General features: G+C 41.3%; 1 protein-coding gene across 3 annotated transcripts in view; it reads right to left on the bottom strand.

The window, feature by feature from the left end:
* The window catches only part of SH3TC1 (SH3 domain and tetratricopeptide repeats 1), a 51129-nt gene extending 40254 nt beyond the window's left edge, over nucleotides 1–10875 (bottom strand). For 2 of the 3 annotated variants that reach the window (XM_073342616.1, XM_073342619.1), the window contains exons 1-3: nucleotides 10776–10875; nucleotides 3658–3756; nucleotides 3140–3431 (exon numbers count right to left, since the gene is read on the bottom strand). In XM_073342616.1, the coding sequence (XP_073198717.1) occupies nucleotides 3140–3326 (187 nt within the window). In that variant the 5' untranslated portion in view covers nucleotides 3327–3431; nucleotides 3658–3756; nucleotides 10776–10875. The remainder of the gene's footprint in view (nucleotides 1–3139; nucleotides 3432–3657; nucleotides 3757–10775) is intronic. The other variant, XM_073342617.1, reaches the window with a different exon arrangement.
* Between the last annotated feature and the right edge of the window lie 1161 nt (nucleotides 10876–12036).

Raw genomic sequence — 12036 nt, 5'->3', positions numbered from 1 at the left:
GCTCTCCCTCCGCTTAACCCCAGGCCCCTTGACATACTCAGTGCTACCCCAGTAACCCCCATTCCTGCCCCCCATGGATCTCAGCTCCTCAGGTCTGTCTTCTGTCCAGTGTCACCAATTAAGTGATTCTATCACTAGATCTAGCAAAAGTCACCAGAATGTCACCAGATGCCATTAAAAGTTTAGTTCGGTGACTTGTCACAGCGAAGCTTGAAAAAATCTGTAGCAGACCTAAAAAATAATAATAATAATAATCACCAGATCTAGTGACAAACTTGTTCAATTGGCAATACTGTGGAGGCTGCAGTGTGAAGAGACGGCGCCCCTACCTCCCGGTATGCATGCCTCTGCGAGTTCCAGCCCTTCCTTCTCCCCCGCAGGACTTCAGCAGTGTAAACCAGCATATTCTGTGATTCTATTTCCACTCAGTGTTTTCAACCCAGTCCCACGGCATTGCGTGAATACACCTCATGTTGAGGGGAGCCAGTAATGTTTGCCTCCTTGCAGAGTAGGCTGGGGTGCGGTCCCAGACCCATTGCAGAGGCAGCAGCAGTGTAGCACTCGCTCAGTGCCAACCACCGGTTTTAACTCACGCTCTGGAGCTAGACAAACTCACGTACCCGGCAGGTTGGGTGGAGGTGAGAAAAGGAGAACGTTTGCCTCACAAGCCTCCACAGCTCCCACTGCAGCAGGATTCTCGGGAACTAGGTAGCCATGGGAACCCCCTGCAGCAGTCCAGCACACCCCAGGGGCTCATTTATGAATTGTGACTCTGCACAAGGTAACACTGACCACATGAGTATTATCTAGCACAGGGGTTCTCAACCTTTTTCTTTCTGAGGCCCCCCCAACACGCTATAAAAACCTCCACAGCCCACCTGTGCCCCAAACAACTGTTTTTCTGCATATCCAATAGATTAAAAGTCAGGGCCAGCATTAGGGGGTAACAAGCAGGGCACTGCCTATGGCCCCACGCTACATTGCTCGGGCTTTGGCTTCAGCCCTGTGCAGCTCAGGCTTCGGCTTTCTGCCCTGAGCACCAGATAATCTAATGCTGGCCCTGCCCTCTGGTTTATTTTGGCGAACCCCCTGAAACCTGCTTGTGGCCCCCCAGAGGGCCTTAGGCCTCTGGCTGAAAACCACTGATCTAGCACAAGGAAACCTCATTAGGATGAGAAGGGGACGATATAAGACACTTGTCACCATTGTAAGTATTATAGATTATATAGGTGATACCCGTGAGTAGATCTTTTCTGGCCTCTCTCAGTCCATTGAGATGGTTTCCATGAGTTTCAGAGGGATGGGATAACAATATATTTACATTTATCTCCTTTCTTCCAGGCATACCAGCCGGTGTTTGTGTGGGGTCCTATGGCTGCATCCTTATGGGATGGTTTGACATTGAGCAAATACTCAGTAAGTTTGTCCCCTCAATATCTACTTCTTATCTAGTCAACTAATTCAAATGTACAGTTTTAAAAAAACCTCCAATCTAATCTCTATCAGTCTTTGAATAACAAAGACTCCATGTAAAAGGACTAAAAGGCTTCATCCTTCTCTCTATATTGCTGACCTGGATGGAAGAGGGAAGAGAAAATAGATGCAAAACATTTAACATACCTTTCAGCTTGAGTTAAATCTGGCAATATGGCAGCTGCGGAAGAGGCCTAACTGGATTTAATGAGTATTATTATCATAAGTATAATCATTTCGCATCCAGACTGTCAGCTCTGATTCTCTGCTTAGTCACAAGCCCAAAACAAGCCACTTTTAGAACTACAATGACATGCTACTGCTTTGAGCATGAATAGAAGTCTAGAGTGCCGCTTAATTAGGAACTGTTTTTGATATGTGGACTTGTCACTATTGCTATTGATACAGCACCAGGGACTAACTTTTTCAAAAGTTTATTTATGACTCACTAAGTGCTTCAATGGATAATAACCATTTTCACATATATCAGTTTCAGGGGGGAAAAAACCAACAAGTTTTTCTGTAACCTTATGCAAGTACCAGGGATCATGAGCAATCATTTGTGTGAATTAAATATAGATACAAGTTCTGATTCTGATCTCATTTTCACTAGAGTAGCCTAGGAGTAAATCCACTCAGATTTACTGGAGTTACACCCATATCAAACCAATCTAAGTGATATCTTAAACAAGCCCAGGGACCTAACAGTAAGGCTAAGGCATACCTAACTTTAAGCATGTGAGTAGTCCCACTGAAGTCAATGGCACTCTTTGCATGTTTAAAGATAGTCACATGCTTAGTTATCTAGCTAAACTGGAGATTGAATTCTGCCCTTGGAGATTGCACCTGGCTCCTGGACTGCAATTGGAGTTGCATTTGCGCATCAGAGGATACAATTTCTCCCTAAGCCATTTGAGATACAATTTGTAAAAACTAGCAGTTCTTGATGATTGGGAGAAATAGTCTACAGAAACAGTACTCATAAATTTAGGGGAGGATTTGAAAAAGTTTACTCAATCAGCTAAAACTGCTAGGGGAATTTCAGTAAGGAGAATATAATTATCAGAGTTGGTATTTGGTTCAGAACATTTGGATTAACAACCCTCCTCCTAAGAAATGTGGGGTCCATGGAATATTTAATGAACACAAATGATCAGTAATTCTAAAGACAGAGGCCCTAGATGCGCAGTGCCTTCTAAGACTATAGTTGGATATTAGTTCAATTCTGAGTCAGAGAGAAGAATGTCACTTACTGAATCTCCAACACCAACCCTAAAGCAACTAGGTGTTCATAGGAGTCCAAACCAATCAACCCTCTTTGTGAAGTCTGATGGATCTTTGCAAAAAGCGAGTCTTTCGCAAAGTACTTATATTCTACTATTCCCTTGGCCCTGGAATATTGATACAATGTAATCCTAAACCTTATTTTACCTCTGATTTAAGATATTCTGGAAAAAAACCTGAAAAGGAACCATTAATATGGTCATTTAGCCCCTTTGGAAAGGAAAGATATAGTTGTTTGTATTGCTCAGTTTAACAGTTGTAGAAGTTCTTTAGGAGGGAAAAAAGTGCACAACTGAAAACACACCCGACAGTTCTCAGCTTTGTGCAGCACAAACAAGTGAAGAGCAAAAATGACCAGATGATATAACAGTGAAGGACTTACCCATGGCCATTTGTCCTTGCAAAGAGACCTCCTCTTCCATGTTAATCGATGTGGAAATGGCAGTATTAGCTGCCACATGCATACAATCAGACACACTCCTCCCCAGCTGCTGTTTATTTCCTTCCCAAGAGCTAAGTTGTTTCCTTTCCAGATAGGGAGCAGAGCTGCAGAATCCTTCTTCCTCCATCAGGGTGTGGAGCCCAAAAACAGAAACATTGCATTCCACTGCTGCTGCTGGAGCTCCATCACTTGCAATGCCAAGCAGTGCTATAGAATTTGCATCGTCCGAATTCTAAAGAGAATCAACACAGTATATAAAAACTCACTATTAGGACTCTGCTTTTAATATGTATTCAACAACTTTCAGCACTGTGTGTGCAAGCAAAACATTTCCATCACATTCAGCCCAGTAGAGAAATCATATACAAATTGAATTCTCCTTGATTGAATACTGAAAAAATAAAACATGTCAACCAACTAAGGATTCTTTGTAGCAAGAAAAACTATACTGTGCTCACCAGTTCAACAGTAAGTTGAATTCTGTGCTTCTTCCTTAAAACCTTCCATCATCAGATTTTTTTCTCCAACAAGATCTCAAGCTCCCCCAATACTCTGATCTGGAGGTGTAAAGAAGCAGTGTTGTCACATGGACTAAGCAAGAGGCCGGGGATCAAGAACATGTGAATTCTAGTCCGAGCTCTGCCACTGATTCACTGTACAGTTTTTGTAATGGGAGCTATTAGAGTAGTCCCTTTCTAATCATAATCATCATGTTTATTACTACAGCGCCTAGGGACCAACCCAGATCAGGGCCCCTTTGTGATAGGCATTGTTCACAGAGAATAACAGATAATCCCTGCTCCAAAGAGCTAACAATTTCATAAACAGAAAAGAGACAGAGGGTAGGGGAAAGAGTTATAACACACAAGCAGAGCCACTGACGTGATGGCAGCAAATATCACGTTAGTTCCATGTTTGGGGGAATTTGGGGGGAGGAGTTTGGAAGGGGTTTTTGGGGGGGTTAATTAAGAAGAGATTAAAATGAAAGAGAAGGGAAGAGAGAGGGATGAAAGGGGACACAAGCAGTTGAGAAGAGGAAGGGGTTGAAGATATGAGAGCAGGGTGGAGTGAGGCTCAGGTGAAGATACTGTGAGGACGGGGGCAGGAGAAGGTTGAAGCAAACAGCCAATCAACAGAGGGCAGAAAAAGTCCAGTTAAAAGTCTTCAGCAGCCCCTGCTTAGGCTGATTCTGCTGATGCTGTGTGGGCTTCAGTCTCTGGCTCGCGCCTCCCTGCAGTTTCTTTCCCAAATCCCGCATGGCAGGGGGGATGCTGCACAGTAGGAAATAACTTTCTGTAATCCAGATGAAGAACATGTAATAGGGACTAGAAATTGAAGAGCAGCCTCTTTTCAGCACTTGTATGTCACACCTTTACTAAAGCCCCGGTACTTAACTTCTCTGGCTCAGTTTTCCCAACTTTAAAATGGGGAAAGTAATATTAATGTATCTACCTTATTAGTATGTTGTGAGGATTAATAACTGATGGTTTATAAAGGCTTTGAAAACGGTAACTGCTGTTACACATTAGTTCTGATTGCTTCCTTCCTGCATGGCACTTTGAGCCTATTACACCCCAGGAAAAGGCTTTGGCAAATCTGGATTCATTAATGTCTGGATAAGCAGGGAGAGAGATAAGTATGACTAACTATGAAAGACAGAATGAAATTTACTTATGCCCATTGCCGATTGTTCACTCCCTGCTAGCTTTAACACACAGCCTCCCAGGAATAGCATTCATCTACATCACAGTGGCAATGCAGTGAAAAATGTCAGTAACATTTTGAAGAGGACAAGATTGGTGGTATAGGTACTTCATTCTTAAAGAACGCAAGAAAGGGGGCTGATTTTTGTGGATTCAGTTAATGATCCACCCTCAGTGCTGGAATCTTCAGGGTAGAAGGGCTAAGTCAGAGGTGGATAATTAGTTATTAGCTCCCTGCAGCACCCTAGGAGAGGTATGTGGTGCAGGAAATTATGGGCTGAGTCTGGAAGCAAGAGTCAAGGAGGAATGATCTCTAAGAGTACCCGTGGCTGGCCCGTGCCAGCTGACTTGGGCTCACGGGGCTTGGACTGCAGGGCTGTTCCACAGTGCTACCCCATTGCAGGCTCTAAATGGGAATATTTGGGGGCCCCTTCTACACAACACATAATAAAAAAGCAAATTGAGGGCCCCTTTGAGCTATTGTTTAGTCTGCTTACGCCTAGTGCCGACTCTGCTGTTTTATTGCTGTGTAGACTTCTGGGCTTGGGCTGGAGCCTGGGCTTTAGGGCCTTGCAGGGTTGGAAGATCCCAGAGCTCGGACTCTATCCCAAGCCCGGAAGTGCAAAACAAAAAGTTCCGTAAGTAATTGCACATCTGGAACCATTTACACAATGGGATTCTGGTCCATGACTGGGACATCTGGGTACTACCAAAACATAAATAAATAAATGAATAATATTTTACCTTTTTGACCCATTTAAATCAATGCAACTGCTCACATGAGTGAAGAATCACACAGGCAATAAAGGTTTACATGCTCAGAGCTAACTTTTGGAAGTAGGATGTATAAATAAAAATCTGAATGATAGAACCCATGCACATCAATTCAGATTGGTGATTGTTGGACCATTATTCCATAATTAAACTCCAGAACTAGTATTTCAAATTCTATTATTCAAGGCACCTCCAAAGTCCTTTACATTTGGAGATGTTAGGGGTAATCTTGGTCTAAAAGCAGAGCTGAATGTATAGCAAAATATATCATACACATTCAACAATGCTCAGAATATCTGTATATACATCACTTTATATCTGTAAATGGAAACAAATTCTCATTAAAATTTAGCAAATGCATATAACATGAAGGGAGCAGCCTGTACAAAGGACTAGAATTCCAGGAATTTGGATAATGAGTGATGGAAAAGATACTAATTAACTTTTGCTATCTCCTTCGTGCACGTGTGTGTGCGCTCGCGTGCGTGTTTTAAGAGTTACACATATAATGGGGTTGAGCACTAGCCTGAAGGAATGCATTGAGAAGAATGCTGAAAGGTATCAGAACAAAGTCTGAATTCTCAGAATGTTAAGATAGATATCAGCACTTTAAGGAGAATGAGACACAGAATTTCTCAGAGCACAAGCCAAGGGACAAATCAAAGCGGGAAAGAACAGGAGAAGCTATGTCTGTACCAATGATAGTTTTTTCCCTTTGCTCTTCTGAGGGTAACAGAGCAAGAGCAAATGTCTCATTCAAGCACCTGACAACCTGATTCTCCTCTCTGTAGTATCCCTTCCCATCTTTAATGTTTATGGGTGAGATACAGTAGCTGTCAATTCTAATATTTATATTTTTACCTTTTTTTAATCCATTGGGTTACATATAAGCACCAGGGACCAGATTTTCAATTATTTCAATGGGCATTAGGCACCTAACCTTCTTAGGTACTTTTAAAAATCCTGCTAGGTAGCTAAGTGCATCTGTATGCACCTAAATACGTTTGACAAGCTGGTCCCAAGCAACTGATGGGTTTCCACAGGACTTATTAAACATTGTTTTAGTCACCATGTTTCTCTTCTTCTCACTGAAAGTTCAGGTGCCCAGTTAAATAATCCAACAAGGAGCAAAACCATACTAAACAATCCATACTTTGGTACATTACCTTATCTATTGTGCTAATGCCAGTTATCTTTTGCTTACGAGTTGTTTTTTTAATACTGAAGTCAGCACAACTCAAAGAGGGAATGGCCTTATATGAGGGAGAACAAGAATATCCAGAGCTATAGTAATTAATGCCAAGACAACTTTAGAAGGGACATTAAACCTCATAATTCAGGGCTTAATCAATCTCTCACTGCTAGGGGTTAGGATGAAGCTTGCATGTGGGATACAACTGCTCACTGTGGGGTACTACTTACACCTTCATCTGAAACAGCTGGTTCTGACCTCTGTCAAACATGAGATGCTGTACTGGATGGACCATGGGTTTGGTGCTACATGGCAATTCCTATGCTGAATGAATTTGTTTCTTTATAATCAGTGATTGTCAATGCATTTGAATTTTTTTAAATGAAGTTATTAGACAGATTTTTTTGAAATAAACCAACAGTTACTATAGCAGGATTCCATATTCTGTGAACCTTGATCTGGAAGCCAATAGGTATCACAGCATGCTGGCCCACGGAAGCTGCATGGGCTTTCTGTATCTCTCTGAATAGGAGCCTATTCCTCATTCAGTGAGTGCATGTGGGGAGAACAGGAGATATCCTTCCTTAAAAGCTGTGGCACCCTGGCCTGGGGATGCTCTTTGGGGCAGGGACTTGCTGTTCTGTTTGTACAGTGCCTAGCATACCAGAGTTCTGATCTGACTGGGGCTCCTAAGCACTACAATAATATAAATAAATAAGAATAACAATGCTCATTTCCTAGCTGCAGAGCCTATCATGAGTATCAGTACTAACAGAGCAGAGATAGCAGCTGGACTGCTTGACACATCCTAATGTAGAGCTAGAGGTTGGGTTTTGTTATCAGCTTTCTCAGCAAGATACATCAGTCTCTCATCTGAACAGGCTGGCCTGCCTGAGAGCCACTAGCAACAGCCTATTCTGGCATGTGTGGCTCAGAAGGCCATAGATATTTTCCGACGCATTAAGTACAGCTTGTTAACATGGCTCTTAACCATGTTGATTTGAGAGTTGTTCAGCGTGGACAGGCAGGGAAAGGAAGGCATTATTTTTCCTTTTGGAAGGAAGATAAACGGAACAATACTGTTTTCCCACAGTTTTTGTCCCCCTTGCCACTTCCTTTTAAAAGTATCTGGAAAGCAACTTTAAAATGCCACAGAGTGGAACAAAACAGATAGGGGAATGGAAAATATCAGGCTAACTCTGTCTGCAACTTTTTTTTAAAAATGCTTAAGAAAATAGTAAAGAGTTACAGCGTAGACTTACTGTTTTCCATCACCACCATTTTGATTTAGTGAATTTACTCCTTAGGTAAAGTGGTGGATGGAGGAGCAAGAAATTTAAAACCCTCTGACTGTACCCACAAATCAGGTACAGCATAGAACATTGCAATGCAAGATGCTGTCTATTGCCCTGTGCATCAAACGTGACTTGTAAGGTACACCTCGGAGGTGAGAAAGTTGAGAAGACTATGTTTTTAGGTCAGAAAGGTGGCCATTACTGGACCCTTCGCTGAGGCTAACATATTGCCTACTGCAGTGGCGTGTCTTCCAATGTGGAACTAGAACTAGGATCTGCATTGGGAGGGACTCCCATTTATTTTGAATAGGACACCAGGAAGCCATTTCTAATCTGGGCCAGGTTTGAACTGGTGGCCTAGAAAGCTACATGCAATCGATGACCATTGTACTTAGCACTTATATAGCACCTTCCACTTGAGGATTCCAACATACTTTACAAACATTCATTAATTTTGCTTCAATATTCCTGTGTGGTGATCAGTATTATAATTTATTATCCCAGTTTTACACAGGAGGAAACCAACGCAGAGAGAAGTGAGTTTCTCCGACTCACACAGGAAATCGGTACCAGAGCCAAGAACATAACCCAAGCCACCTGACACCAATAACCAGTTCCTCAGCCACTCAGTGGTTCAAAGCAGCCCTAAGGCTGGCATAACTTGCCCCTGAAGAATTCCTCACACCTAGGGGAATGCTTGGATGGTGCAGAATCACCTTTGTAGCTCCTAGGCACACTTCTTTCCAGCCACATCCCCACACAGTGGGCATGGTCTGAGGGAAAGGGATTGTAGCTGGAGTTTCTCTATGCCCCAGCTATCTCAGAGGAGCTTCTTGGGGCTCATGGACAGCTCTTGTAAATTACAAGTCTTTAGACTGGTCTAACTGGTGCCAGGATTGGGACAGCAAAACTAATCCACACTACAGATTCTGACCCACACACAGCAGGGCTATGCTTCCTTCCCATTATCCCATTCTAAAGCCCCTGAGCCATTCGGTTCCTGCTATCTGTCCTGCTAAGTAAACAATATAGTAACATAGTCCTACATAGGAACTGCTCTCCTGGATCAGACCCGCGGTCCATCTAGTCCTGTATCCTGTTTCCAACAGTGGCCAGCAAAAGGTGCTTCAGAAGAAAGTGCAAGAAACTCCACAGTAGATGATGAGGTATAATCTGCCCTCATCCTAATTACTAATAATGAGAGATTTGTTTAAAACATGAAACACAGCGTCTCTCCCCTCAAATACTTTTTGTTGGCATTAACTGTTAGTTTTGTTATCCATATTAGTGTCCAATCCCCCTTTGAACCCTGCTAAATTCCCTTAGAAGTTGCATCATTTTCAAGACACCCTATATTTTGGTTAGACAAGGTGAGTGAGGTGATATCTTTCATTGGACCAACTTCTGTTGGTGAAAGAGGCAAGCTTTTGAGCTACACACAGCTCTTTTTCATGTCCAATATTCAGGTCCAGGTTCCAGTCCTGAAGTCCAATAAAAGATATTACCTCACCCACCTTGTCTCTCTAATATCCTGGGACCTACATGGCTACAGCAACACTGCAACATAAATTGGTTTACGTTGTGAAAGCTGCTACTTCACCCTTCCTTCTCACCCACTTCTCTCCGAATTTGTTTGTTTCACTACCTGTTTCATCTTGTCTTTTAGACTGCAAACTTCTCACAGCAGAGACTCATATGGCAAAGACGGACATTAATTAGGTGCTTGTACTCAAGCACAATGGGGTCCTGATCTGCTAGAGTCCTCTAGGGGCTACCGCAATTGTAAATCAAAATAATAATATTCCATCCAACGTATTATACTCTCAGCACTTAGATACAGTAAAAATGTAACATATAATTTCAGTGTATTACCCTATTACACAGAAACAGCACCTTGTGAAACTCAGTGCTCAAGTTAAGGGGAGGTAAAATGGAAAACTTGCGGTCCTTCATAAAAGCTCATTAGGGCTTTTATTCATTGACAGATTAAACAGAGACAACGCTACTGTTTGCAGCATAGTTAACATTTTCAAAAGCACCTAATTGCCTACACCCCTTTCTGAAAATGGGACTTCGGTGTTTTTGAAAAATGTATCCTATGTTCAAAATTCTCAAACTTTGGCACCTAAAAATTATGGATTCAGATCCTCATTTAGGCACCTAACTTAAAGTGAACATTTGTGAACATTTGTGCACTGCAGGTCTTCTGAAAACCAGGTGATTTTTAAAGTGTCTAAATATGGATCAAAATCCTTCCTTTTGGGTGCTCAGGTTTAAAAAAGTTTGGCCTATTCTGAATAAACTGTAGAAGAGAAGAGAAAACAAAAAGCAAAGAACAGAAACATCCTGGTTCTTGACAAAAGCAACAAAAACATCACATAAAAATGTCCATAAATGTCACTGCTGAAATTTATTACTACAACCCATTACCATTACATTTATTTTTAAATCTATCCCTGTAACCAAGCAGTAAGCTACTCTGCTACTAAAATCATTCCCCTCAGTTGCTCACATTTTTTTCAGACATAGTAGAGTCCAACAATCAAATATTACAACACAAACAGCCTAAATACAGTTAGATACTCAGGTATGAAGCATAATATTTCTCCTACCTTTTCCGAATCTGATTTGTTCTATTCTAACATTCTGGTGAACTGCAGGCAGATCTCAGCCTTCCACAGCTCTAGTTGGAACTGACTCCTGATCCATCCCTTCCTGTTTGACCTTTTTACTTTCCTGTTGGTTGAACAGCCCAGCTTGGATATATGAACTAACTGATAGTTGACCATTAACTGATACCGTCCATCCAAGAATCTCCTTTTCTAAAACGTTCACAATTGCAAGCTCAGTGCATTGGACTACTAACAATTTGCCATGCAGGAAAATATGTCAGAAATATACTGAAAGCCTCAGTCAGATACACTTGCTCTTAAGAGCTGAAATTTATTATCATCTATATCTGGAAGCCCCAACGCATTGTGCTAAGCACTACACAAACAGAGTAATAAGTAGTCCTTAAGGCAGAGAATACATGACTTCGTTTAATTTGTTTGATTTTGGTCAAAGTATTAGTAGGCCTGTTGATTAGTTACAGTTAACTCATGCAATTAACTCACAAAAATTAATTGTGATAAAAAAATTAATCACAATTCATCACAGTTTTCGTTGCACTGTTAAACAATAGAATACCAATTGAAATGTATTAAATATTTTGGATGTTTTTCTACATTTTAATATATATTGATTTCAATTATAACACAGAATACAAAGTGCAGAGTGCTCATATTATTTTTATTACAAATATTTGCACTGTAAAAATGACAAACAAAAGAAATAGTATTTTTCAATTCACCTCATACAAGTACCATAGCGCAATCTTTTTATGGTGAAAGTACAACTTACAAAAGTAGATTTTTTTTTTTGCATAATTGCAGTCAAAAACAAAACAATGTAAAACTTCAGTGCCTCCAAGTCCACTCAGTCCTACTTCTTGTTCAGCCAATCGCTAAGAGGAACAAGTTTGTTTACATTTACGGGAGATAATGTGGCCCACTTCTTATTTACAATGTCACCTGAAAGTGAGAACAGGCATTGGCATGGCACTTTTGTAGCCGGCATTGCAAGATATTTACATGCCAGATATGCTAAACATTCATATGCCTCTTCATGCTTCAACCACCATTCCAGAGGACATGCTTCCAAGCTGATGATGCTTGTTAAAAAATAATGCGTTAATTAGATTTGTGACTCGACCCCTTGGGGGAAAATTGTATGTCTCCTGACCTGTGTTTTACCTGCATGATGCCATATATTTCATATTATAGCAGTCTCGGATGATGACCCAGCACATGTTGTTTTAAGAACACTTTCACT

The sequence above is a fragment of the Lepidochelys kempii genome, chromosome 4 (genome assembly GCF_965140265.1).
Source record: "Lepidochelys kempii isolate rLepKem1 chromosome 4, rLepKem1.hap2, whole genome shotgun sequence".
NCBI classification, from domain to species: domain Eukaryota; kingdom Metazoa; phylum Chordata; order Testudines; family Cheloniidae; genus Lepidochelys; species Lepidochelys kempii.
Note: the sequence above shows the minus strand (reverse complement) of the source record. Positions and strands in the feature narration are given on the sequence as shown.